Here is a 27888-nt window from a genome sequence, read left to right as displayed (position 1 = left end):
CTTCATTACTTTAATACATTTATATGTGTATACAAATTTAAGTACAAACACTAAAAAGTCATTCCATGCATTTACATGATTTCCTTAAGAATGGAGAGGTTTGATCTTCTTGCAGTCCATGTAACAATCAAGAGCCTCCTCCAACACCATTATTCAAACGCATAAATTCTTCAGCGATCAGCCTTCTTTATGGTCCAGCTCCCACTTCCATACATCACTAAATTCATATATACGTGTATACAAATTTAAGTACAAACACTAAAATATCATTACATGTATTTACAACTGATTTCCCCCTTTATAAGTTTCTTGATGTAAGTAGTGAACCCTGAGTGAAAAACTCCATACATTAATATCGTTTGCCTAGTGCGAATTTGCTAATGAATATTAAGGTCTCCACTCCCTTTGAAGCCCTTTCGACAATCAATACACCTGTAGTTTTCATCGTGTGTGAGTTAGCTGATGTCTTCTAAGGTGTCCAATTTGACTGAAGCTCTTACCGCACTCCATGCATTTAAATGGTTTCTCCCCTGTATTACTTCGCTGATGACTTTTAAGTGTCCCACTTCGACTGAAGCTCTTTCCACATTCAATACATTTAAATGGTTTCTCCCCAGTGTGAGTTCGTTGGTGTATTCTAAGTGTTCGACTTTCATTGAAGCTCTTTCCACATTCAAAACATTCAAATCATTTCTCCCCCGTATGAGTCCTCAGAGGAGAGAGGCAGAAAGAGCCTTCAATCCCATCCGTTTTCTCCTCTGCTCCCCCTCCTTTCCTTTTGGGAAACAGGAACTTTGGTCAGGAGTAAACAACTTAGATGGCAAGTTCGCAAGATAAGCACTTTAGAGCACTGCTTACTCCTACTATGTGTGCGTCTGTGTGTTCTAAGGTGTCCACTTTGACTGAAGCTCTTTCCACATTCAATACATTTAAATGGTTTCTCTCCCGTGTGAGTTCGTTGGTGTCTTCTAAGTGCTCCGCTTTTTCTGAAGCTCTTTCTACATTCAATACATTTAAATGGTTTTTCCCCTGAGTTCTTTGATGTATTCTAAGTGCTCCACCTTGACTGAAGCTCTTTCCACATTCAATACATTTAAATGGTTTCTCCCCCGTGTGAATTCGTTGGTGTCTTCTAAGTGCTCCACTTTCAGTGAAGCTCTTTCCGCATTCAATACATTTAAATGCTTTCTCCCCTGTGTGAGTTCGTTGATGTATTCTAAGTGCTCCACTTTCACTGAAGCTCTTTCCACATTCAATACATTTAAATGGTTTCTCCCCTGTGTGAGTTCGTTGGTGTCTTCTAAGTGCTCCACTTTTGCTGAAGCTCTTTCTACATTCAATACATTTAAATGGTTTTTCCCCTGTGTGAGTTCGTTGATGTATTCTAAGTTCTCCACTTTCACTGAAGCTCTTTCCACATTCAATACATTTAAATGGTTTCTCCCCTGTGTGAGTTCGTTGGTGTCTTCTAAGTGCTCCACTTTCACTGAAGCTCTTTCCACATTCAGGACATCTAAATGGTTTCTTACCTGTGTGAGTTCGTTGATGTATTCTAAGGTGTTCATATTGACTGAAGCTCTTTCCACATTCAATACATTTAAATGGTTTCTCCCCTGTGTGAGTTCGTTGGTGTCTTCTAAGTGCTCCACTTTTGCTGAAGCTCTTTCTACATTCAATACATTTAAATGGTTTTTCCCCTGTGTGAGTTCTTTGATGTATTCTAAGTGCTCCACTTTCACTGAAGCTCTTTCCACATTCAATACATTTAAATGGTTTCTCCCCTGTGTGAGTTCGTTGGTGTCTTCTAAGTGCTCCACTTTTGCTGAAGTTCTTTCCACATTCAATACATTTAAATGGTTTTTCCCCTGTGTGAGTTCTTTGATGTATTCTAAGTGCTCCACTTTCACTGAAGCTCTTTCCACATTCAATACATTTAAATGGTTTCTCCCCTGTGTGAGTTCGTTGGTGTATTCTAAGTGCTCCACTTTCACTGAAGCTCTTTCCACATTCAATACATTTAAATGGTTTCTCTCCCGTGTGAATTCGTTGGTGTATTCTAAGTTTTCCACTTTCATTGAAGCTCTTTCCGCATTCCATACATTTAAATGGTTTCTCCCCTGTGTGAGTTCGTTGGTGTATTCTAAGGTTTCCACTTCTACTGAAGCTCTTTCCACATTCAATACATTTAAATGGTTTCTCCCCCGTGTGAGTTCGTTGGTGTCTTCTAAGTGCTCCACTTCCACTGAAGCTCTTTCCACATTCAGGACATCTAAATGGTTTCTCCCCTGTGTGAGTTCTTTGATGTATTCTAAGTGCTCCACTTTCACTGAAACTCTTTCCACATTCAATACATTTAAATGGTTTCTCCCCTGTGTGAGTTCGTTGGTGTATTCTAAGTGCTCCGCTTTTTCTGAAGCTCTTTCCACATTCCATACATTCAAATAGTTTCTCTCCTTTGTGAGTTTGTTGATGTATCCTCAGACTTCCACTGTGATAAAAGCACATCCCACATTCCATACATTCAAACTGTTTCTTTGTTCTTCCCAATGAATTCACAGGTGGCTCCATAGAATTGTGACCTTCATCTTCCTCACCTGTTTGGGAGTCTGGGATGAAAGAGAATCCTGTTAGACTTTCAAGAAAGACAAAAAGGGAACTGAACACATGTCAATCCCAATCTTTATGTTCTCTCATTTTAACACCTTCATTCTCCACTATCCTCTCTAGGTTCCAAATTTTACTAAAGCTGATGAGATAGTGGCAAGAGCAACACATGATCATCCTATTCAAACTTAATAAAGCACCATCATTTTATAATACAGATCTATGGTGGAACTGGCTTATTAGACACATCTATTTTTTCTTTCTGAAGTGAAGAAATGATCTCAGGCTCAAGTAACAGTATTTCCCTTGTGAAATAAATAAAACTTAAGTGCTACATGTAAATATTGCACTATATTGGAACCTAAGAAGAGCCTGCTGGATCAGGCAAAGGCCCACCTAGTCCAGCATCCTCTTCTCACAGAGGCCAACCAGATGCCTGTGGGAAACCGGCAAGCAGGACTGGAGCACAAGAGTCTTCTCTGCCTTCGTGTGCTTTCCAGAAACTAGTATCAAGAAGCATTATTGCCTAGGACCGCGAGGGCAGAGCAGAGACATCAGTCTTATCCTTTTTTTCAAGCTATCCATATTGCTGGCTGTCACTGTCTCCTGTAGGATGGATTCCATAGATGAACTATGCTTCTGTTGATTCATCTTTCGCAGCCCTTAAAAGCTGATAAATGTATTATGGCCTAAGCTTTTGTGGGCTGCAGTCTGACAAAGTGGACTCTTGACCAGGAAACCTGGTGCCACTATAAACCTCTGAGTCTCTTTGTTGGCTTTGTGTACTTATTTTGAAATCTGCACCAAGGTTGCACCACAGTATCTCCACAGAAGCTTAGGGACGGACAAAATTACAGGGTGTCAGCTCTGTGAATCTCAAGCCTCTCGTGCCTCCGCTGACAGAGCCTGAGAACGCAAGAGATGTGATTCAGTTGGAATGTGAAGCAGGGAGGAGCAGCCAAGCTGCAGCAGGAACAAAGAACAAAGAGCAGGAAGAGGAGATGCCGGGGGGGGGGGGCACAGACTGTTATCTCCAGTTTGAGGTCTGACACAGAGACCCCAGAAATAGCCTGTCCAAAAAATCGCAGGCTCGAGAGAATCTGCGAGAAGAGGGGAAAAGAAAGCGAAAGTGGCGGCTTCTTTGCTGGAGGACTCGGCAACTGCAAGCTGGGATGAACAGGCTGAAAACTGGGCTTCCGGGTCAGTGCGGCTGGCTAATGGCAGATTTCCTCCGCTGCGGAGGAGACCGCTCCCTGGAAAGAAGGGTCTAACCGCCATGGCGAGGCGGAGACCCGCTAAAAACCACAGTCGGAGGAAGACCGTGGGCTTGGGGTTCGGCACGTGCCTTTAGTGCCCCCCCTACTCGTGGGGAGACCCCGATTTCGGGGATCCGGAGCGACGTGGGGTGAGCGGCACGGCACATCGAATCGATCGCTGTTTTCAGGGAGTGAAGCCGCACAGCTGTTGCCAGAAAGCGCCGACTTTTCCTGTGGACATTTGGACTCAAATAAACTTCATAAGTAACAGAATTGGACTACAAAACTATCTGAATTTGGCACTTGAACGTGAAGGCATAAACAGGAAGCCCACCTTCCGTTCTGTAGAAAGAACAAAGCAAAGCCGCTACAAGCTGGAGCCTTTGAAAAGTGTTTTGTAAAGTATAAATTTTTACCGTTTAAGCTTTCTGAAACCCCCCTCGGAAGCAGGGGAAGAGGGGGAGATTCTTTTGATGGATTATTGAGCCCTGTAGGACAGTAAAAGTTGACCTAATTTATTGCCGTCTCAAGCCCTGGGACCGGGCTGTCAGTCTTTATAACTTAAAAATAACAACAACGGAAGAATGGATTATACTTTTTATGGAAGGAGGATCAGAGACATATTTTCCTAGGTATTGACTTGTGGTTTTTGAAAGAAAAAAGGAGCGAAATGGTAAATCTTTGTAACTGAAGTGAATGGAAAATAACTAAAATAAACTGTTGCCAACTGTTGCATGTCTGGGAACTGGGATTGCTACATTGTTACATTGGATGGAAAATTCCGAGCAGACTACAGATAAGAAGCTCTGAACGTGGCCTTGAAGGGCAGCAGACAATACTGGGAAAACAAGATTGAGAATATGGCTGAAAGAATAATAGCTCTGTTGGATCAGGTTTTAAACAAAGTGAGCATTCTTGAACAGGGTGTCTCTGATCTGAGGGGAAATGTATTGATTTTGGTACAGAATGGGAACAATTTAACAGATGTGGCTCGAGAAAAGCAATAAATTCACAAAGTCAAGCACTGGAGAAGAGGACGAAGCAACTAAAACCAGTTCTGACTCTGCAAGAGGAATCTCATGTGGAAGTCTCAGTAACAGAGCCTCAAATTGATGGAGATAAATTGAAGTTCGAGGTTACTGAGGCCGAAGGACAGATTTGGAAAAGCAGTGGCCCTTGTGGACAGAGTGATGCAGGATGGAGGATCAATATGCTGGAGGGTGGCACTGCAGAAAAGTTTGGAAAGATGGAGCATTGTAATCCCAAAGAGACTGTGGAGTACGCTGTGGAATACTTTTTGGCTTATGAACTGAAATATGAAGTTTGGGCAAGCGTGCTGAAGAGGATTAAAGGAGATGTTGGGAAAGAAGCTCTTTGGGACTTAATTTCAGGCCGGAAAAGAAACTTGCAGGCAGTCCAGGGAGACGACTTGAGAGCCTCGGACATAAGGGAACCGGGTTAGGGATTTAATTTGTTGACACGAAAGACTGGTAAAATTTGTAAAAAGGACTGGCAGAATCCGAAACCAGGGGGAGGAGATGGTGGGAAAAATTGGGAATCTTTAAAAACAGTATTTAGTATAATATGGCATGATTAAGAACCTTTGGGAGATGGTGGAATGAATCTATCTGGCTTTAGTGGAAATAACATAAGGATTTAAGACATTAAGATATAAGGGTATATGATTTAAAAGTATAAGATCTAAGGTTTTTTGTTTTCTTTTATTTTTTCTTCTTATCTGGTGAATTGGATCTTGGATAATTTCTTTTTAGATGCTTACTTAAATTGTGATGTGGATGAAAGAATAAGGTATAAATGGATTAAGGTAAACAAGTGAGTAAGCAGTGAAAGATGGAAAGAATTTGCTGACTTGATTAAAAACTGGAATACAAAAAGGGAGGTGGGAGGAGGCCGAGGAAATAAGTTACTGAAAAATAGAATTTGAAAAATGGAATTTTTTTTTTCTGAATGTTTTTTTTCCTGGCTCTTTTTTCTTTTTGTGTTGGTGGGAGGGGTGGAGGGAGGGTGTGGGTTTTTGTTTGTTTTTCTTTATGCATATTTGGGTTTTTGCTTTCTTCTCCTTTTTTCTTTTTTCCTTATTTTGCCGTATTTGATTTTTTTTGGTGTTGTAATTTTTGTGTTTTTGGAAAATTAATAAATATTATTATTAAAAAAAACAGCTGAAGACTGAGCTCCACAGTGATTTATGAGTTTGAGCAATAAACCTGAGATAATTACTACTGGAGTTGTCTCGCGTCTGTGTGGGAGAACCAAGCCATTACACAGGGGCGCTATAAATTATTATCCCACTCCCTCCCTCCCTCCCTCCCTCTCACAAACAACCCCAGTTTGTAAGATTGGCAAGTTTACACAATTTGCTTATAATACCATCCGCTCTTTGACTTTATATGCCCAATCCTAAGTGTAGAGCCTCCAGCCACAGGAATCGTGTATCATGATAACTGGTCCTTTGTCCCTTAAGCCCACCAAACTGGGGAGGTGCATGCATCTATTGTGTTTTGATGCTGGTGGAATGTATCATTCTGACCCTGCCTATAAAAAATAAGAGTAACAGAAACAATTTAAATGCATTAATTATAAATAGTTATGGGAAGCATTTCCATTCCCCTTCACCCATTTTTCAGGATTGGTGTGCAACATCATTATCATCAATTATTCTTGCCATGGAAATAACACCTAAGATTTCAAAGCCTGGAGGAAGAAAATCTGCCCTCACTACTTTAGGAAAAGGATTCAAGAAACAAAGAGCTGCTTTGGAGAAGGCCTCACCCCTTCCTTCTTCCTGCCAGGAACTTCCTTCCATTTGTCTCCTCTCCATCTTTTCCTCTTTCTCCCTCCACCATCCATCTATCCCTGTCCCCATCTCCTCTCCCCTGGAACTCACCAGATTTCTCCAAGGGTCCTGGGAGGGAATGCTCAGAGGTTGTGGGGAGGGATGCGGGAGAGAGCCTGACCAGGTCAACCGTCCATCTTCCTCCTTCCATCCTGGCCAGGGTTGCAGGTTCAGTCTCAGCTAGGTTTGCAGGTTCAGCTTCCTGAGGAGCGCAGAATCCAGAGCAAGTTGCAGCTTCCTGGGAGGGAGGGAAGAAGAAGAAGCCAAGGGAGTCTGAGAGCCCCTGCAGGGATTCTCCTGCCCAAGACATTCTGCTGCCCCTGGAGAAGCCCCAACTGGGCACCCTCTTCCCAAGAGCCTCCACCCATTTTCAAACAGCTTTGGCAATTCCTTTCACCTGCCTGTCCCACCTCCCTTCCTAAGGCTGGCATGGTATGCACATTAGTGGCTTGAGAGTAGATCCCATAGAACTTAAGAGTTAATCTGCAAAGGACTGCTCTGAATACATGGGTGGTCCTTGCATGGAGAAGAAGGAAGCCCCTTGCTTGCATCTGGACCCCCTGGGAGAGGCGGTGGATCCGCCCACTTCTCCCTCTGCCCTCGCTGCCTCCTCCTCCTCTGCCCTCCTCCCCTGCAAACACCCTTTGCTCTTATTGCTCAGGGGAGAGAGGCAGGAAGAGCCTTCAATCCCATCCCTTTCCTCCTCTGCAGCCCAGTGAGAGGGGAAGGAGCTGCAGCGCCTGGTTCACTTCAGATACACACATGGTAAACACTGGGATTGTGAATGAACACGTCCTCAGCCTTCCATGCGGTGGGAGTTAAAAGTGGTGAGGAGACCCCCCCCTTCAGTCCTTTTGGGAAACAGGAGCTTTGATCAGAAGTAAACAACTTATATGGCAAGTTCAAAAGATAAGAACTTTGGAGCACTGCTTGCTCTTACTATGTGTTTGGACCTAGAGGACAATATACACGTTTACACCACGTGATATCTTAAAGAGAACACTTCTTTAAAACCTATTTTTACTGTTATTCTTTACATATCTATACTGCCCTTCCTCCAAAGATAACAGGGCAGCATACAATAGAAAAACACAGAGATGCATAGCAGAGTAAGAAATAAAAACGACACCCCCCCCCAATGCAGTTGTGAAGTCCAAAGATTGTTTATTGAGCCAAACCCCTGGGAGAAGAGAAAGGCTTTCGCCTGTTGCCTAAGGAAGGAAGGAAGGAAGCCGGACACTGAGGCCCTCCTGCGGGGGGTCTTCTGCTGGGGTATAAATATTAAGATTGATACTATTATTAAGGCGATCCTGGCCAGCAATGCCCACCCCTCTCCCCTTGCCCACCTCCTCCCCTGCAACTCCCTTTGCACCAGATCCCTGCAGGAAGAAGCTTCTCCCCCCCCCCCTTCAAGGCCCCTTTAAGAAAACAGCTCCCTTTCCTCCCTTCTCTTCTCCCCGTCCAGCGGCTTCTCATCCTGGACCCCCTCCCAAAGCCCCTTCCCTCCTTCCAAGCCATTGCCTTTGCACTCACCCGAAATCCCAGGCAATGGGGGCGGGAATGGGAGCCCCTGTGTGGGAGGCAGGGAGTGAGGGCGCTTAATTAGGAGGCTTGATTAGGAAGAAGCCCCTCCTCCGCCTCCGCACGACGCAGCCCCGCTTCCCGCCTCCTCCCCTCCCTCCCTCCTTTGTAGGCCCCAATTTTATCTCTGCTGGTGAAGCCGGAAGTGGAGGCAACTCTGAGGTGGAAGGAGAAGTTTCTCCCCACGCTCAGCCTCTTGTCTGTTATTTGATAATTGGGGGAAGGAAAACCTTGTAGCACCCAACCAATGGAGATAAGAGGGAGGGAACGTGTGCATGGGGAATATAAGCATTTTGAGGAGCAAGTTCAAGGGTCTTGTTATAGGAAAATCCTTGGGCTCACCTGGATTACCAAACAAAGACGCCAGCCAGGAATATAGGAGCAAAACAGCAGCCAGGAGGCCTGATCTTTATTTTTAAAAAACTATTGCAACAGGACTTCCACCCACCACCAGGAAGGAAGCCCAGACCAAAGGATGGCTCCCACTTTGATCAGTTTTACAGAGATACCCACAACATCCCTTAAATTACATCATGGATACATTACAAATTACATCACAAATTGGGAGGGTCTGGCGACAGAAACCTGAGCATCAGGGCTTGCCCCACCCTTCCATTGACCTCCAGCATACACTCATCAAGCGATGCAAAAGAGATATTTACATGTCCCTGTTTCCCAGCCAAGTTAATCACACCCTTTTGTCTTGATCTGGGTTTGCTATTGTTTCTGGAATGGCTACCTGTCCCACACTCAGGTATCAGGATGCGAGAGATTATATCACTCAGGCAGAGGGGCTGCTGAGTACATGGGATCACACTTTAGAGATTAATGCTGCCCTCACTCATGTCCCCAGCTCCTCCCTTGGCAGCCACTTCCTTCCTGAACAGAACAATGTTGGAATGGTGTAAATCCGACACTCAAGTGATTCTATATGAATCATAGAATCATAGAATCATAGAGTTGGAAGAGACCACAAGGGCCATCGAGTCCAACCCCCTGCCAAGCAGGAAACACCATCAGAGCACTCCTGACATATGGTTGTCAAGCCTCTGCTTAAAGACCTCCAAAGAAGGAGACTCCACCACACTCCTTGGCAGCAAATTCCACTGTCGAACAGCTCTTACTGTCAGGAAGTTCTTCCTAATGTTTAGGTGGAATCTTCTTTCTTGTAGTTTGTATCCATTGCTCCGTGTCCGCTTCTCTGGAGCAGCAGAAAACAACCTTTCTCCCTCCTCTATGTGACATCCTTTTATATATTTGAACATGGCTATCATATCACCCCTTAACCTCCTCTTCTCCAGGCTAAACATGCCCAGCTCCCTTAGCCTATCCTCATAAGCCATTGTTTCCAGGCCTTTGACCATTTTGGTTGCCCTCCTCTGTACACGTTCTAGTTTGTCAGTGTCCTTCTTGAACTGTGGTGCCCAGAACTGGACACAGTACTCCAGGTGAGGTCTGACCAGAGCAGAATACAGTGGCACTATAACTTCCCTTGATCTAGATGCTATACTCCTATTGATGCAGCCCAGAATTGCATTGGCTTTTTTAGCTGCCGCATCACACTGTTGGCTCATGTTAAGTTTGTGGTCAACCAAGACTCCTAGATCCTTTTCACATGTACTGCTCTCAAGCCAGGTGTCACCCTGAATTTCTGAAGAATTTCTGAAGATTTCCCAGTGAGCCAGTACATAGATACATTTATCAGTGAATTGTTATGTGCAGCAGAGGCCCTTTGAATAGGTAGGAAAAACTAATGAAGTGTTTTGTGGGGACATTTGCAGCAGTGATTGTGTTGATTTTGTTAGTCGGTGTGTGTGTGTGTGTGTGTGTGTGTGTTTATGATGTCTGCTGAAGGGGCAAACCCCCCCCCCCATCTCCTGGACAGAAGTTTCCCTGTTTACATTATAGGGAGGGAACCCTCTCTCTCTGGCTTATTGCACATTCATTACACACAGGGTCTTTTGCAGTGTCCTGTATTCTCCTCACAGACACAGAGACACAGGAACATTGAACCGGGACTTGCAGCAGCAGCAGCAGCTGCCGGACAGACTGACTGCCAAAGAATTCCTCACATGCAACCCCTCCCATGAATCTTTTGGGGGGAACCATGTACTTTCAATACGTGCTGATTGTACACTACGGATGTGAAATAAATATTCTTCGTGGGAAGTACTGAGAAAAAGTGGAGGGCAATTTTAATTTGTAAGGACAGAGGGGGAGTGCTTTGCTTCGTTTTCTGTCGTGAAAAATAAAGCAATAAATTTAAGAAGCAACCCCTTTTTTTCAGGTCTTGCTTTTAATGTAATAAAGGTGCAGGTACTCACCATGGAATTGTTACAGTAAGTGCCATACTTTGAACAGTTGGGGAATGTTGTGGATGTTTGAGTACTCACGGAATAAAGCCCCACATTTTTAAAAACACCATAATTGCATGGGGGGTGGAAGATGATTGGCTCTGTCCAGTAATACCTGTATTTGGGACCTCCAAAGTGTTGTCATTTGTGGACCTTAAAGTCCTCCGTGGGGCATACCAGGAGAGGCGGTCCCGTAGTTACGTGGATCCTAGGCCACATAGGGATTTACAGGTCAAAACCAGCACCTTAAACCTGACCCTGTACTCCACCAGGAGCCAGTGCTGTTGGTAAAGCACTGGATGAAACTGAAGAACAGTTTCTATCCAAATGCGATTTTGGTTTTAAACGCAATGTAAGGTAGTCTCTAGGTGAGTATATTGTATTTAATTATGGGAATCAGTGTTTCTAGGGGGTTAACCAGGCTGGGATAGTAGGTTTGTTGGTTTTTGAATGTCTGATGCAGATTTTTTCAATTTTGTTGTTCTGTATGGGACAATGACAATAAAGATTATTGTATTGTATTGATGAATGTGATCCTATGGCAAGGACCCCGTAAGGAGCCTCGCCATGGCATTCTGCACCTGCTGGAGTTTCTGGGTCTGATTGTTTGTTTAGGACATCATTATATTGTAGGAAATACCGCCTTGTGTCTTTGAAGGGTAGACTCTTTTCATCAGCAGTGATAAATATGACATTAATTGGTTAATGAGCAACAGCTTCAATGCTGTCAACATGAACTCTGTCTGAGGTTTCAGAAATACCCATTTCCTTCAAGAAAGATGCAGGAAATACTTTTCCTTTTTGATTCTGGGCACCTGACTTCTCCCATCCTGCTACCATCAAGGCAGACATTTGGGGCTGAGATCCAGGGCCCCCTCAGCAGCAGCAGCAACAACAACAGGTGGAGCCCCCACAAACATTTGTCACATTTTGAAGGTATTTTTTTTATTAAAAACAAACAAAAGGCTTTTCCTTAGCCTCTCGAAGTTAGCTCTTGAAAAAGAGAGGGTTGCCAAATAGCATGGCCACCAAGAATGAAAACAAACACTTCAAAATTCTTTTTTGCACACCCAGAGATGGGTCAGCAACCTTTTAAAGTCTAGGGCCGGATCACTGTCCTCAAACCTCACCGCGGGATTCTCTCGTTACTACACGATCCAAAGATGGCACCACAAACCAATAATAAAGTTCCGAAGGTCTCAGTTCTGCGCCGCAGCATATCTGTTCCGTTCTGAAAGACCCTCCCAGGGTTCTGGGGTGTGCGAAGCCTTGTTTCCCTGTTTTTAACTCCATTACCAAAAGCGTCTCCCCCTCCAAGATGGGAATGCGGAGAACACGCATCCTTCTGCAGCAAGCGGTTCCTTATGCAGAAGGATGGATGTTCTCCGCTGTCCTGTATTGGAGGAGACGTTTTCGGTAGCAGAGTTAAAAACAGGGAAAGAAGGCTTCATACACCCCAGAACCCTGGGAGGGTGTCTCAGAGTGGAACCACTCACTGCGGCAGCAGGAGCAGTGAGCCAGCTGAGGGCCGAAGAGGGGCTGCCTTAAATGGTGGCCATTGAGCAACCACACTGACACAAACAAAGCCCAGGCCCTTTCCTCTCGGCTCTAGGAGGAGGGAGGGAGGAGGAAATAAATCTGCAACCAATCAGAGGAAAACAATGCTGCTGGCACCAATCAAAGGCTAGCCCCTTTCCTCTGGAAGGCAGGGGAGAAGCCAGAAGGGAGGGAGGAGGCGCCGCCGTCAGGAAGAGAAAAAGAGAGAGAAAAATGGTGCAGCCCAAACTATATGAATGAGAACCATAAGGCGATTTCTGGATCTTCTGTGGGCTGGATCCAGAACCCATTTGGGCCGGAACCAGCCAATGGCCCTTAGGTTGCTGACCTCTGTCCAGAGACTTCACAGCCATCTTCGCTTCCTAGGAACTCTGGGAACTGTAGTTCTGGGAGGAACCTCTCAGAAGTTTCTGAGCCTCCTCAGCCAACCACAGTTGGACATCCTGAGACTACAATTCCCAGAAAAGCTGGACCAAGGCCTTTAGCCACAGCCCTGACCAAATAACGGAGCTTTTTCTTCTCTCCCTCTCCACCTCCCACATTCACAACAAATCAGTCTCCCACTCCTCAGTCCCTTTCACTAATCTCCCCTAGCCCTAATTATTTCACACTCTTTTAAAACATTTCTGTGAACTAAGGAAGAAGAAGAGTTTGGATTTGATATCCCACCTTTCACTCCCTTTAAGGAGTCTCAAAGCAGCTAACATTCTCCTTTCCCTTCCTCCCCCACAACAAACACTCTGTGAGGTGAGCGGGGCTGAGAGACTTCAGAGAAGTGTGACTGGCCCAAGGTCACCCAGCAGCTGCTTGTGGAGGAGCGGAGACGCGAACCCGGCTCACTGGATTATGAGACTACCGCTCTTAACCACTACACCACACTGGCTCACAAAAAACACCCTCACTGGTCACCTTCCACAGGTCAAAAGCCAATGCAGAAAATATTTAATAAAAACAGCTTAAAACAGGTACACAAGAGCACAGAAAATAGGAGATGAGTCTTAAAAGCAATACCAAATGAACATTTAACACAGGGACCTTTCATTCAGCTGGAAAATGCTATCAGTAAAAAGGTCTTCAATAAATTATGCAAAGTTCAAGTAATGAGCACCTGGAATGCTGATCAACAAGACAAAGGCAGGCCATCATTTTGGAAGTGAAAGGCAGACCTGAAAACTTAACAGATTCAACACACACCTTGAGCATTCCAGATTCACACTCTCTCCCTATTTATTTAGCAACAAGTTGCCACTTACTTTGTACGTTTATTGTATGTGACCTTCATTACTTTAATACATTTATATGTGTATACAAATTTAAGTACAAACACTAAAAAGTCATTCCATGCATTTACATGATTTCCTTAAGAATGGAGAGGTTTGATCTTCTTGCAGTCCATGTAACAATCAAGAGCCTCCTCCAACACCATTATTCAAATGCATAAATTCTTCAGCGATCAGCCTTCTTTATGGTCCCACTTCCATACATCACTAAATTCATATATACGTGTATACAAATTTAAGTACAAACACTAAAATATCATTACATGTATTTACAACTGATTTCCCCCTTTATAAGTTTCTTGATGTAAGCAGTGAACCCTGAGTGAAAAACTCCATACATTAATATCGTTTGCCTAGTGCGAATTTGCTAATGAATATTAAGGTCTCCACTCCCTCTGAAGCCCTTTCGACAATCGATACACCTGTAGTTTTCATCGTGTGTGAGTTAGCTGATGTCTTCTAAGGTGCCCAATTTGACTGAAGCTCTTACCGCACTCCATACATTTAAATGGTTTCTCCCCTGTATTACTTCGCTGATGACTTTTAAGTGTCCCACTTCGACTGAAGCTCTTTCCACATTCAATACATTTAAATGGTTTCTCCCCAGTGTGATTCGTTGGTGTATTCTAAGTGTTCGACTTTCATTGAAGCTCTTTCCACATTCAAAACATTCAAATCATTTCTCCCCCGTATGAGTCCTCAGAGGGGAGAGGCAGAAAGAGCCTTCAATCCCATCCATTTTCTCCTCTGCTCCCCCTCCTTTCCTTTTGGGAAACAGGAACTTTGGTCAGGAGTAAACAACTTAGATGGCAAGTTCGCAAGATAAGCACTTTAGAGCACTGCTTACTCCTACTATGTGTGTGTCTGTGTGTTCTAAGGTGTCCACTTTGACTGAAGCTCTTTCCACATTCAATACATTTAAATGGTTTCTCCCCCGTGTGAGTTCGTTGGTGTCTTCTAAGTGCTCCGCTTTTTCTGAAGCTCTTTCTACATTCAATACATTTAAATGGTTTTTCCCCTGAGTTATTTGATGTATTCTAAGTGCTCCACTTTGACTGAAGCTCTTTCCACATTCAATACATTTAAATGGTTTCTCCCCTGTGTGAGTTCGTTGGTGTGTTCTAAGTGCTCCACTTTCACTGAAGCTCTTTCCGCATTCAATACATTTAAATGCTTTCTCCCCTGTGTGAGTTCGTTGATGTATTCTAAGTGCTCCACTTTCACTGAAGCTCTTTCCACATTCAATACATTTAAATGGTTTCTCCCCTGTGTGAGTTCGTTGGTGTCTTCTAAGTGCTCCACTTTTTCTGAAGCTCTTTCTACATTCAATACATTTAAATGGTTTTTCCCCTGAGTTATTTGATGTATTCTAAGTGCTCCACTTTGACTGAAGCTCTTTCCACATTCAATACATTTAAATGGTTTCTCCCCTGTGTGAGTTCGTTGGTGTGTTCTAAGTGCTGCACTTTCACTGAAGCTCTTTCCGCATTCAATACATTTAAATGCTTTCTCCCCTGTGTGAGTTCGTTGATGTATTCTAAGTGCTCCACTTTCACTGAAGCTCTTTCCACATTCAATACATTTAAATGGTTTCTCCCCTGTGTGAGTTCGTTGGTGTCTTCTAAGTGCTCCACTTCCACTGAAGCTCTTTCCACATTCAGGACATCTAAATGGTTTCTCACCTGTGTGAGTTCGTTGATGTATTCTAAGGTGTTCATATCGACTGAAGCTCTTTCCACATTCAATACATTTAAATGGTTTCTCCCCTGTGTGAGTTCGTTGGTGTCTTCTAAGTGCTCCGCTTTTTCTGAAGCTCTTTCTACATTCAATACATTTAAATGGTTTTTCCCCTGAGTTATTTGATGTATTCTAAGTGCTCCACTTTGACTGAAGCTCTTTCCGCATTCAATACATTTAAATGGTTTCTCCCCCGTGTGAGTTCGTTGGTGTCTTCTAAGTGCTCCACTTTCACTGAAGCTCTTTCCGCATTCAATACATTTAAATGCTTTCTCCCCTGTGTGAGTTCGTTGATGTCTTCTAAGTTTTCCACTTTCACTGAAGCTCTTTCCACATTCAGGACATCTAAATGGTTTCTCCCCTGTGTGAGTTCGTTGGTGTCTTCTAAGTGCTCCGCTTTTTCTGAAGCTCTTTCTACATTCAATACATTTAAATGGTTTTTCCCCTGTGTGAGTTTGTTGATGTCTTCTAAGTTTTCCACTTTCACTGAAGCTCTTTCCGCATTCAATACATTTAAATGCTTTCTCCCCTGTGTGAGTTCGTTGATGTATTCTAAGTGCTCCACTTTGACTGAAGCTCTTTCCACATTCAATACATTTAAATGGTTTCTCCCCTGTGTGAGTTCGTTGGTGTCTTCTAAGTGCTCCACTTCCACTGAAGCTCTTTCCACATTCAGGACATCTAAATGGTTTCTCACCTGTGTGAGTTCGTTGATGTATTCTAAGGTGTTCATATTGACTGAAGCTCTTTCCACATTCAATACATTTAAATGGTTTCTCCCCTGTGTGAGTTCGTTGGTGTATTCTAAGTTTTCCACTTTCACTGAAGCTCTTTCCACATTCAGGACATCTAAATGGTTTCTCACCTGTGTGAGTTCGTTGATGTCTTCTAAGTTTTCCACTTTCATTGAAGCTCTTTCCGCATTCCATACATTTAAATGGTTTCTCCCCTGTGTGAGTTCTTTGGTGTATTCTAAATGATTCACTATAACTAAAGCTCTTTCCACATTCAATACATTTAAATGGTTTCTCCCCAGTGTGAGTTCGTTGGTGTCTTCTAAGTGCTCCACTTCCACTGAAGCTCTTTCCACATTCAGGACATCTAAATGGTTTCTCCCCTGTGTGAGTTCTTTGATGTATTCTAAGTGCTCCACTTTGACTGAAGCTCTTTCTACATTCAATACATTTAAATGGTTTTTCCCCTGTGTGAGTTCGTTGATGTCTTCTAAGTGTTTGTCTTTCATTGAAGCTCTTTCCACATTCCATACATTCAAATAGTTTCTCTCCTTTGTGAGTTTGTTGATGTATCCTCAGACTTCCACTGTGATAAAAGCACATCCCACATTCCATACATTCAAACTGTTTCTTTGTTCTTCCCAATGAATTCACAGGTGGCTCCATAGAATTGTGACCTTCATCTTCCTCACCTGTTTGGGAGTCTGGGAGGAAAGAGAATCCTGTTAGACTTTCAGGAAAGACAAAAAAGGAATTGAACACCTGTCAATCCCAATCTGCACCTTCTCTCATTTTAACACCGTCTCCATTCTACACTGTCCTCTCTATGTTCCAAATTTTTTGGAAAGCAGATGAGATAATGGCAAGAGCAACACATGATCACTGCATTCACACTTAATAAAGCACCATCATTTTATAATACAAATCTATGGTGGAATTGGCTTATTAGACACATCTCTGTATTTTTCCTTTTCACGTGAAGAAATGATCTCAGGCTCAAGTAACAGTGTCTCCATTGTGAAATAAATAAAACTTAAGTGCTACATGTAAATATTGCACTATATTGGAACCTAAGAAGATCCTGCTGGATCAGGCAAAGGCCCACCTAGTCCAGCATCCTCTTCTCACAGAGGCCAACCAGATGCCTGTGGGAAACCGGCAAGCAGGACTGGAGCACAAGAGTCTTCTCTGCCTTCGTGTGCTTTCCAGGAACTAGTATCAAGAAGCATTATTGCCTAGGACCGCGAGGGCAGAGCAGAGACATCAGTCTTATCCTTTTTTTCAAGCTATCCATATTGCTGGCTGTCACTGTCTCCTGTAGGATGGATTCCATAGATGAACTATGCTTCTCTTGATTCATCTTTCGCAGCCCTTAAAAGCTGATATATGTATTATGGCCTAAGCTTTTGTGGGCTGCAGTCTGACAAAGTGGACTCTTGACCAGGAAACCTGGTGCCACTATAAACCTCTGAGTCTCTTTTTTGGCTTTGTGTACTTATTTTGAAATTTGCACCAAGGTTGTACCACAGTATCTCCACGGAAGCTTAGGGACGGACAAAATTACAGGGTGTCAGCTCCGTGAATCTCAAGCCTCTCGTGCCTCCGCTGACAGAGCCTGAGAACGCAAGAGATGTGATTCGGTTGGAATGTGAAGCAGGGAGGAGCAGCCAAGCTGCAGCAGGAGCAAAGAACAAAGAGCAGGAAGAGGGGGTGCCGGGGGGGGCACAGACTGTTATCTCCAGTTTGAGGTCTGACACAGAGACCCCAGAAATAGCCTGTCCAAAAAATCGCAGGCTCGAGAGAATCTGCGAGAAGAGGGGAAAAGAAAGCGAAAGTGGCGGCTTCTTTGCTGGAGGACTCGGCAACTGCAAGCTGGGATGAACAGGCTGAAGACTGGGCTTCCGGGTCAGCGCGGCTGGCTAATGGCAGATTTCCTCCGCTGCGGAGGAGACCGCTCCCTGGAAAGAAGGGTCTAACCGCCACGGCGAGGCGGAGACCCGCTAAAAACCACAGTCGGAGGAAGACCGTGGGCTTGGGGTTCGGCACGTGCCTTTAGTGCCCCCCCTACTCGCAGGGAGACCCCGATTTCGGGGCTCCGGAGCGACGTGGGGTGAGCGGCACGGCACATCAAATCGATCGCTGTTTTCAGGGAGTGAAGCCGCACAGCTGTTGCCAGAAAGCGCTGACTTTTCCTGTGGACATTTGGACTCAAATAAACTTCATAAGTAACATAATTGGACTACAAAACTATCTGAATTTGGCACTTGAACGTGAAGGCATAAACAGGAAGCCAACCTTCCGTTCTGTAGAAAGAACAAAGCAAAGCCGCTACAAGCTGGAGCCTTTGAAAAGTGTTTTGCAAAGTATAAATTTTTACCGTTTAAGCTTTCTGAAACCCCCCTCGGAAGCAGGGGAAGAGGGGGAGATTCTTTTGATGGATTATTGAGCCCTGTAGGACAGTAAAAGTTGACCTAATTTATTGCCGTCTCAAGCCCTGGGACCGGGCTGTCAGTCTTTATAACTTAAAAATAACAACGACGGAAGAATGGATTATACTTTTTATGGAAGGAGGATCAGAGACATATTTTCCTAGGTATTGACTTGTGGTTTTTGAAAGAAAAAAGGAGCGAAATGGTAAATTTTTGTAACTGAAGTGAATGGAAAATAACTAAAATAAACTGTTGCCAACTGTTGCATGTCTGGGAACTGGGATTGCTACATTGTTACATTGGATGGAAAATTCCGAGCAGACTACAGATAAGAAGCTCTGAACGTGGCCTTGAAGGGCAGCAGACAATACTGGGAAAACAAGATTGAGAATATGGCTGAAAGAATAATAGCTCTGTTGGATCAGGTTTTAAACAAAGTGAGCATTCTTGAACAGGGTGTCTCTGATCTGAGGGAAAATGTATTGATTTTGGTACAGAATGGGAACAATTTAACAGATGTGGCTCGAGAAAAGCAATAAATTCACAAAGTCAAGCACTGGAGAAGAGGACGAAGCAACTAAAACCAGTTCTGACTCTGCAAGAGGAATCTCATGTGGAAGTCTCAGTAACAGAGCCTCAAATTGATGGAGATAAATTGAAGTTCAAGGTTACTGAGGCCGAAGGACAGATTTGGAAAAGCAGTGGCCCTTGTGGACAGAGTGATGCAGGATGGAGGATCAATATGCTGGAGGGTGGCACTGCAGAAAAGTTTGGAAAGATGGAGCATTGTAATCCCAAAGAGACTGTGGAGTACGCTGTGGAATACTTTTTGGCTTCTGAACTGAAATATGAAGTTTGGGCAAGCGTGCTGAAGAGGATTAAAGGAGATGTTGGGAAAGAAGCTCTTTGGGACTTAATTTCAGGCCGGAAAAGAAACTTGCAGGCAGTCCAGGGAGACGACTTGAGAGCCTCGGACATAAGGGAACCAGGTTGTTGTTGTTGTTTAGTCGTTCAGTCGTGTCCGACTCTTCGTGACCCCATGGACCAGAGCACGCCAGGCACTCCTGTCCTCCACTGCCACCCGCAGTTTGGTCAGATTCATGTTTGTAGCTTCGAGAACACTGTCTAACCATCTCGTCCTCTGTCGTCCTCTTCTCCTTGTGCCCTCCATCTTTCCCAACATCAGGGTCTTTTCCAGTGAGTCTTCTCTTCTCATGAGGTGGCCAAAGTATTGGAGCCTCAGCTTCATGATCTGTCCTTCCAGTGAGCACTCAGGGCTGATTTCCTTAAGAATGGATGCGTTTGATCTTTTTGCAGTCCATGGGACTCTCAAGAGTCTCCTCCAGCACCATAATTCAAAAGCGTCAATTCTTCGGCGATCAGCCTTCTTTATGGTCCAGCTCTCACTTCCATACATCACTACTGGGAAAACCATAGCTTTTACTATACGGACCTTTGTTGGCAAGGTGATGTCTCTACTTTTTAAAATGCTATCTAGGTTTGCCATTGCTTTCCTCCCAAGAAGCAGGCGTCTCTTAATTTCGTGGCTGCTGTCACCATCTGCAGTGATCATGGAGCCCAAGAAAGTAAAATCTCTCACTGCCTCCATTTCCTCCCCTTCTATTTGCCAGGAGGTGATGGGACCAGTGGCCATGATCTTCGTTTTTTTGATGTTGAGCTTCAGACCATATTTTGTGCTCTCCTCTTTCACCCTCAATAAAAGGTTTTTTAATTCCTCCTCACTTTCTGCCATCAAGGTTGTGTCATCTGCATATCTGAGGTTGTTGATATTTCTTCCAGCAATCTTAATTCCGGCTAGGGATTCATCCAGCCCAGCCTTTCGCATGATGAATTCTGCATATAAGTTAAATAAGCAGGGAGACAAAATACAGCCTTGTCGTACTCCTTTCCCAATTTTGAACCAATCAGTTGTTCCATATCCAGTTCTAACTGTAGCTTCTTGTCCCACATAGAGATTTCTCAGGAGACAGATGAGGTGATCAGGCACTCCCATTTCTTTAAGAACTTGCCATAGTTTGCTGTGATCGACACAGTCAAAGGCTTTTGCATAGTCAATGAAGCAGAAGTAGATGTCTTTCTGGAACTCTCTAGCTTTCTCCATAATCCAGCGCATGTTTGCAATTTGGTCTCTGGTTCCCCTGCCTCTTCTAAATCCAGCTTGCACTTCTGGGAGTTCTTGGTCCACATACTGCTTGAGTCTTCCTTGAAGAATTTTAAGCATAACCTTGCTAGCGTGTGAAATGAGTGCAATTGTGCGGTAGTTGGAGCATTCTTTAGCACTGCCCTTCTTTGGGATTGGGATGTAGACTGACCTTCTCCAATCTTCTGGCCACTGCTGAGTTTTCCAAACTTGCTGGCATATTGAGTGTAGCACCTTAACAGCATCATCTTTTAAAATTTTAAATAGTTCAGCTGGAATACCATCACTTCCACTGGCCTTGTTATTTGCAATGCTTTCTAAGGCCCATTTGACTTCACTCTCCAGGATGTCTGGCTCAAGGTCAGCAACCACACTACCTGGGGTGTACGAGACATCCATATCTTTCTGGTATAGTTCCTCTGTGTATTCTTGCCACCTCTTATTGATGTCTTCTGCTTCTGTTAGGGAACCAGGTTAGGGATTTAATTTGTTGACACGAAAGACTGGTAAAATTTGTAAAAAGGACTGGCAGAATCCGAAACCAGGGGGAGGAGATGGTGGGAAAAATTGGGAATCTTTAAAAACAGTATTTAGTATAATATGGCATGATTAAGAACCTTTGGGAGATGGTGGAATGAATCTATCTGGCTTTAGTGGAAATAACATAAGGATTAAAGACATTAAGATATAAGGGTATATGATTTAAAAGTATAAGATCTAAGGTTTTTTGTTTTCTTTTATTTTTTCTTCTTATCTGGTGAATTGGATCTTGGATAATTTCTTTTTAGATGCTTACTTAAATTGTGATGTGGATGAGAGAATAAGGTATAAATGGATTAAGGTAAACAAGTGAGTAAGCAGTGAAAGATGGAAAGAATTCGCTGACTTGATTAAAAACTGGAATACAAAAAGGGAGGTGGGAGGAGGCCGAGGAAATAAGTTACTGAAAAATAGAATTTGAAAAATAGATTTTTTTTTCTGAATGTTTTTTTTTCTGGCTCTTTTTTCTTTTTGTGTTGGTGGGAGGGGTGGAGGGAGGGTGTGGGTTTTTGTTTGTTTTTCTTTATGCATATTTGGGTTTTTGCTTTCTTCTCCTTTTTTCTTTTTTCCTTATTTTGCCGTATTTGATTCTTTTTTGGTGTTGTAATTTTTGTGTTTTTGGAAGATTAATAAATATTATTATTAAAAAAAAACAGGCTGAAGACTGAGCTCCACAGTGATTTATGAGTTTGAGCAATAAACCTGAGATAATTACTACTGGAGTTGTCTCGCGTCTGTGTGGGAGAACCAAGCCATTACACAGGGGCGTTATAAATTATTATCCCACTCCCTCCCTCCCTCCGTCTCACAAACAACCCCAGTTTGTAAGATTGGCAAGTTTACACAATTTGCTTATAATACCATCCACTCTTTGATTTTATATGCCCAATCCTAAGTGTAGAGCCTCCAGCCACAGGAATCGTGTATCATGATAACTGGTCCTTTGTCCCTTAAGCCCACCAAATTGGGGAGGTGTATGCATCTATTGTGTTTTGATGCTGGTGGAATGTATCATTCTGACCCTGCCTATAAAAAATAAGAGTAACAGAAACAATTTAAATGCATTAATTATAAATAGTTATGGGAAGCATTTCCATTCCTCTTCACCCATTTTTCAGGATTGGTGTGCAACATCATTATCATCAATTATTCTTGCCGTGGAAATAACACCTAAGATTTCAAAGCCTGGAGGAAGAAAATTTGCTCCCACTAATTTATGATAGGGATTCAAGAAACAAAGAGCTGCTTCGGAGAAGGCCTCACCCCGCTCCTCCTTAATGTCAGGAACTTCCTTCCATTTGTCGCCTCTCCATCTTTTCCTCTTTCTCCCTCCACCATCCATCTATCCCTGTCCCCATCTCCTCTCCCCTGGAACTCACCAGATTTCTCCAAGGGTCCTGGGAGGGAATGCTCAGAGGTTGTGGGGAGGGATGCGGGAGACAGCCTGACCAGGTCAACCGTCCATCTTCCTCCTTCCATCCTGGCCAGGGTTGCAGGTTCAGTCTCAGCTAGGTTTGCAGGTTCAGCTTCCTGAGGAGCGCAGAAGCCAGAGCAAGTTGCAGCTTCCTGGGAGGGAGGGAAGAAGAAGCCAAGGGAGTCTGAGAGCCCCTGCAGGGATTCTCCTGCCCAAGACATTCTGCTGCCCCTGGAGAAGCCCCAATTGGGCACCCCCTAGCGGAAAAAACTGCTTTTTGTATCCTTAAATTCTTCAGAGCACAAGGGGGTTTCTTCATTCCCACAGCTCCAAAATTATACAAGGCCAAAACTTTGGCACAACTCCTCTATGGTTCCTTTTTGGACCCGCCTTCCTCTGCTTTCTCCCCACTTGAGAGAGTTCAATCCAGACTTCTTAGAGCTCTCCTCCAGGTCCCCAGATGTTTCTCAAACGCATGGGTTAGATTGGAAACGGGGATGATGAGAGTGGAGGCTAGCATCTGCCTAACATCAATTTACAAATGGCTGACATTGAACCTGCTCCCCCGAGGGATAGCCCCAATGATTCTCTGAGACCAATTCCAGTCAGGCTGGCAGACTGCAGTCCTGAACACCCTCCGGAAATTGGGTTTTGCCCAAGCCCTTCTAAGTCTGGGCTTGGACCAGGCAAAAGCTACGGTCAGGCAAAGAATATTAGACACCGAGAGACAGCAGGACTGTGCAAGGTGCCCCAACTATAGAATTGGAGAAATCGAGAGATATATAGCCGCACCGGCAGCATATCTCTTCTTTCTCGTATCAAGAAGGGCCTTTACACTAGCCAGAAGCTCAGCTCTTCCCTCGCCGGTCCTGGATGGAGCCTTTAGAAGGGTCCCGTATGCTCAGAGACTTTGCACCTGTCCATTGGGAGAGATAGGAAGCCCAGAACACTTGTTCTTTAGATGTCCCTTTTATGAAGAGGCACGTAGTAAGAGCATGGATCCCCTACTGGTGAGGCTCGCCGACCTCCCGCAAAAGCAAAAATTTGACCTTTTGCTGTTGGGCAAAGATCAGAAGATGACCTGGATGGTCGCCAGATTCTGTCTACAGATAAATAGGTCTTCCCGCTCTGGCGGGAAGGTAAACAGCGTTTCCGTGCGCTGCTCTGGTTAGCAAGAAGCTGCTTAGTCATGCTGGCCACATGACCCGGAAGGTGTACGCCGGCTCCCTCGGCCAATAAAGCGAGATGAGCGTCACAACCCCAGAGTCGGTCACGACTGGACCTAATGGTCCGGGGTCCCTTTACCTTTTTAAGCCTGTCCTGCTAGGCATGCTGATCACAGACTCTGTCCAAACAACCCCTTCAAATGCAACAGGGCTTCCTGTTTTTACTGCTATCAGTGGGATCAGTCAAACCACGAAGCCACTGATCAACCAGTTTCCTGTTTTGACCAAGCAGAGTTTGAAGTTAGCTTAATATCCCAGCTTATGCCAAAGCTGGCAGCTGTAGTTTCCTGGTTTGGGCAAAATGAAAAGTTTGCTAGTTATGGCTCATAAGAGACTGCCTGGTTTCATCACAGTTCACCATCAGAGCCGGCCCAATCATGAGGTAAGCTGGGACAATAAGGTCAGGAGGCAGATGCAGGGAGATACGGGAGCAGCACATTCCCAGCTCCCCTGTTTGTTAGCCTCGCTGCCAGTGCAGGACCACAGCTGGTAAATTTGTGCAACTACCAATGTAGAGTCCTTTTCTTTTGCCCTCTCTCACTAAAGGTTGGGTGGGGGTCCTTCCTGGAGTGATGCATTCTGGTTGTGGGGGCCAGGAGACTGCAGCGGTGGCTAGAGTTTTTGGTTTTAAACTTGGGACAACTTAGGCTTCAGCGTAACTTTGCTGCAGCAATGCATTAGAAACTGTGCTTATTTTTAACCAGGCTTTTCAGGCTGTGATTTAGTCATCTGAACCTGGCCATTATCTAAACAGATCTTGCAACAACCTTGCAAGGTAGGCCAGTCTTATTTAATGTGACTACACTTGGGATTCCTGAGGCTGCAGGACGTACCAAGATTTTTACCTCAGTGGGGACCAAAGAGCATTCTGGAAATGGAGGCAATTTAGAGGAGGAAAATGGGGGTTGGTGGAAGGTCACCTCTTCTGACACAGCTTCTGCTCTGATAAAATTCAGAGTCCCCTGTGGTTGCTTTATTAAAGTAACAACATCAGGAGATATGATCGCAAACCTCCCATGTAAGGTTTGGTCCAGCAAGCCTTTTTAAAGTGTATTAGAGAGGAAGTGCAGGCAGGAGGAATATTCACCACCATAGCTAAACAGAACCTCCATGTCTAGAGGCAGTGGACCTGTGACCTCCAGGTGCTGGAAACCCAGGTGAGAGGAGGGCACTTACCTTTCCCAGAAGCCCTTCAGTGTCTGGGAGCAGGGTCTGGTCTGTTCCCCCTGCTCTCCCACTGGGCCACCGACTGGCATCCACAGCTCCCCTGAAGGAGAGGACACCATCCCCAGAGTGGGGAGGACTGGGAGCCTGTGGGGTTTCCCACCCTGAACGAGGGGGCTGCATCGTCTTCAGGAAATCCTGCTTCTGGGCCTCCCAGTGCTGCTGCGGCTGCCCCTCCTCTGCCTCTTGCTTAATTTGACAGAAATCTGCCCGAGGAAGAAGATCCCTTGTGGTGCAAACTAGGCCGGCAGGAGGTTTCCTTCCTTTCCACTCCAGTCTCTCCCTTTGAATGGGTCCCTGCTCTTCCATTTTTACATCACCCTGCTGGAAAAGAAATAAACACAAAGTAAAATAAAACTCAAGAATAAAAACAAAAGCACATTTTTTAACCATTTGCCAGTTTTTGAAATATATTATTACTCTTTCTATTTCTGATGTTCAGGCTGTGACTGACAATCATTATGTCACCCAAACGACTCCACCCAGGGACGAGGGGAAGTTATCCAAAGACCGGAGGAAACATCAAGGTTTATGGAAATACAAATAATATCTTGGGGGGGGGGGAACCAAGGCAGAGGGAGGGAAATCCAAAAACAACCCAGTGAGAGGACTGAGCATGTTCAGTGGACAGGGAATGCTGATCCTGGCTGCAACTTCTAGCATGTTGGAAAGGCAGCAACAGATCTTTGTATATGATTAAGGCTGCGACAGACCCACCTAACATTGAAAGTACATGGCTTCACCCAAGAAATCCTGCCAGCTGCAGTTTGTTAGGGGTGTTGAGAGCTGTAGCAATAAACTACAGGTCCTGTGGTTCTCTGGGGGAAGCCACGTGCTTTAAATGTATGGTATCTGCACAGCCTAAGAAACTGACAAAAGGAATATTTTGAACAATCAAATCTGAGACTATCAGGAGGAGAGAACTGGATCTACAGAGTTAATGTTCTCAACATCCTATGGACACAAATTGCAATGAGATTTCTCTCTAATTACTAATTAGATTTTTTTCTTAAAAATATGAAGCAGTATAGAAATGAAAGGAGTAATAATCTGAACATGACTAGCTAATTTCAATTTCGCCTTCCTCAGTCTTTAACAATACTGTCTTCAATGTTTTTATTATCATTAATTCATTTTCATATGCCACACTCCTTAAGAATCCTCCTTTCCTCTGCATTCTCAAAACTGGCACTCACTTCAACCCTCAGCCTTCATCTGAAAACTCAGCTGTATTACTGAGGAAGGTGGAAATAAAACAATTAATGAGACAGGTTTAAGCCTGTCACACTTATTCACACGCAGACACAAGAGGTCACTAGCTTTGACAGCTTGGGAAAATATCCTATGCATTCTCCGGGGAATAGCTCTATTAGCTGTTTTATTAGCCTTGACAGATCAACAGAACCTCCATGTGTAGGCACAGTGTACCTTGATTTGGGGCTGACAAAAGAAGCCATTTCCTTGCTAAATGAATTGGATGGACATCATTGCCACAAGATGCAGTGATGGTGGTGGCTAAGAGAGCTTTAAAAGGCGATCAGACTAATTCACGAAGGAGGGCGATAGATTTATCGATGGCACTGGCAGAGGAAGGGGGCAGGAGTAGTGGCCTGCAAAGAGTGTCAGGGGGCTGCAGAGTGAGAGGGCCCCCCCTGCTGCACTGCTCTTCCATTCCCCCTGCCTCCCCTTCCCTCTCCGCCGGTGGGAGAGCATGAGCTTGTGCCTGTGCTGCGGCCCCCGGAACCCACTCATCGCCCTTGCAGCCCCCGCAGGGAGGCAGAAGCAGGCGAGAGGGAAGGACAGTCGGGGCGGAGGGAGGACGGGGCTCCCTGGTGAGGGACAGGGAGAGGGGCGGCAGACTCCGTGACCGCCCCGGGAGGCAAAAGCCCCAACGACGCCGCTGATCATGGGACGACTATATGCATCGTCCATCGCGAAGCAGCAGCTGCCTTGGACCCCTCAGTCTGCCCCTTGAGCTCAGGGCTGAAGGGAGCAGCTCCCCAGGGTCTCCGGCAGGGTCCGTGCCAGCCTGAGCCAGAGATGTTTGCCCCTGTGCCCTCCTGCAGATGCCCTGCCCCTGAGCTGCGCCCCTTCCCCTTCCTGCCCGGTTGGGGGGCGCCCTGCAGCCTCTGGCTAGACTCGGGGCCTGATCCTGCCAGGCGCACGTGCTCTCCCCCCATCCCCCCCGCCTCCTGCACCTCGGACTCCTCGCTCCGTCCCCGCACAGGAATCCGGCTCCTCTCCGGGGAAACTCGCCAGGCCACTGCCCGCTGCTCCTCCGCTCTCCTCGGCGGGGGACAGGAAAGTGCAGCCGCTCTCGAGTCCCCCTGGCTGGCCCCGTTTCCTGCCTCTCTGAGCATCGGAGCTCGCTGGCTGTGGGTTGGGCTCTGGGAGGCTGCGAGGCTGGATGCGCCCCCTTGCGCTGTCCCTCAATATTTATTGTATCATTGGAATCTACCTGGCATCTTATATGCCATCCAGAATGATGGACAAATAAGTCTCCTTGTGGTCTGATGTGCAATCAATCACAATCTGATGTGCAATCCTCATCACTAAATATTTTAATAATAATAATAATAATAATAATAATAATAATAATAATAATAATTTATTATTTATAACCGCCCCCCCCCCACTGGCTGAGTTTCCCCAGCCACTCTGGGCGGCTTCCAATCAAGTGTTAAAAACAGTACAGCATTAAATATCAAAAACTTCCCTAAACAGGGATGCCTTCAGATGTCTTTTAGGATAGGATAGCTGCTTATTTCCTTCACATCTGAAGGGAGGGTATTGGCTTCCTAACTATAAGCTACTCTGTTTGGATATCATAAAAATTCACAGACAGACAGACTTTAATGTTGTATACAGTGTAAGGCTGGGGAATTGAGAGGTGGGGAGAGCAAGCGGGGTGGGGGAGGGGTAGTACACTTTCATTCT

The 27888-nt window shown here is 44.9% G+C and overlaps 1 protein-coding gene and 1 long non-coding RNA gene across 5 annotated transcripts in view; one reads left to right on the top strand and one right to left on the bottom strand.

Moving 5' to 3' along the window:
• LOC310671036 overlaps positions 1 to 27888 on the top strand; it is a 67952-nt gene that overhangs the window by 36656 nt on the left and 3408 nt on the right. The window lies entirely within an intron of this gene.
• On the bottom strand, positions 83 to 27395 carry LOC310670169 (uncharacterized protein). 4 transcript variants are annotated; one of them, XM_083424970.1, is made up of 4 exons: positions 27150 to 27379; positions 24904 to 25275; positions 6766 to 6952; positions 83 to 2606 (listed from the first exon to the last, which is right to left on the bottom strand). In XM_083424970.1, exons 1-4 carry the CDS (start codon positions 27309 to 27311, stop codon positions 814 to 816), a joined length of 2514 nt encoding a protein of 837 aa, XP_083281096.1. In that variant the 5' UTR covers positions 27312 to 27379; the 3' UTR covers positions 83 to 813. The 4 variants fall into 4 exon arrangements, with proteins under 4 accessions (XP_083281096.1, XP_083281099.1, XP_083281097.1 ...); XM_083424973.1 differs by lacking the exons at positions 24904 to 25275; positions 27150 to 27379 and adding an exon at positions 8248 to 8525 and having other exon boundaries at positions 83 to 709; positions 874 to 2594; XM_083424971.1 differs by lacking the exon at positions 24904 to 25275 and having other exon boundaries at positions 27150 to 27395.

The sequence above is a fragment of the Podarcis tiliguerta genome (genome assembly GCF_965153285.1).
Source record: "Podarcis tiliguerta genome assembly, chromosome: 2".
NCBI lineage: Eukaryota > Metazoa > Chordata > Lepidosauria > Squamata > Lacertidae > Podarcis > Podarcis tiliguerta.
Note: the sequence above shows the minus strand (reverse complement) of the source record. Positions and strands in the feature narration are given on the sequence as shown.

What these genes read in the sequence shown, in the direction of transcription:
- LOC310670169 (XM_083424970.1), bottom strand. Translation starts at nt 27,311, where the DNA reads ATGCTCAGAGAGGCAGGAAACGGGGCCAGCCAGGGGGACTCGAGAGCG. An exon ending in CTGAAGGGCTTCTGGGAAAG is followed by an intron (nt 6,953 to 24,903) that starts GTAAGTGCCCTC and finishes CCTCCCTCCCAG; the next exon opens with GAAGCTGCAACTTGCTCTGG. An exon ending in AGGACCCTTGGAGAAATCTG is followed by an intron (nt 2,607 to 6,765) that starts GTGAGTTCCAGG and finishes CTTTCATCCCAG; the next exon opens with ACTCCCAAACAGGTGAGGAA.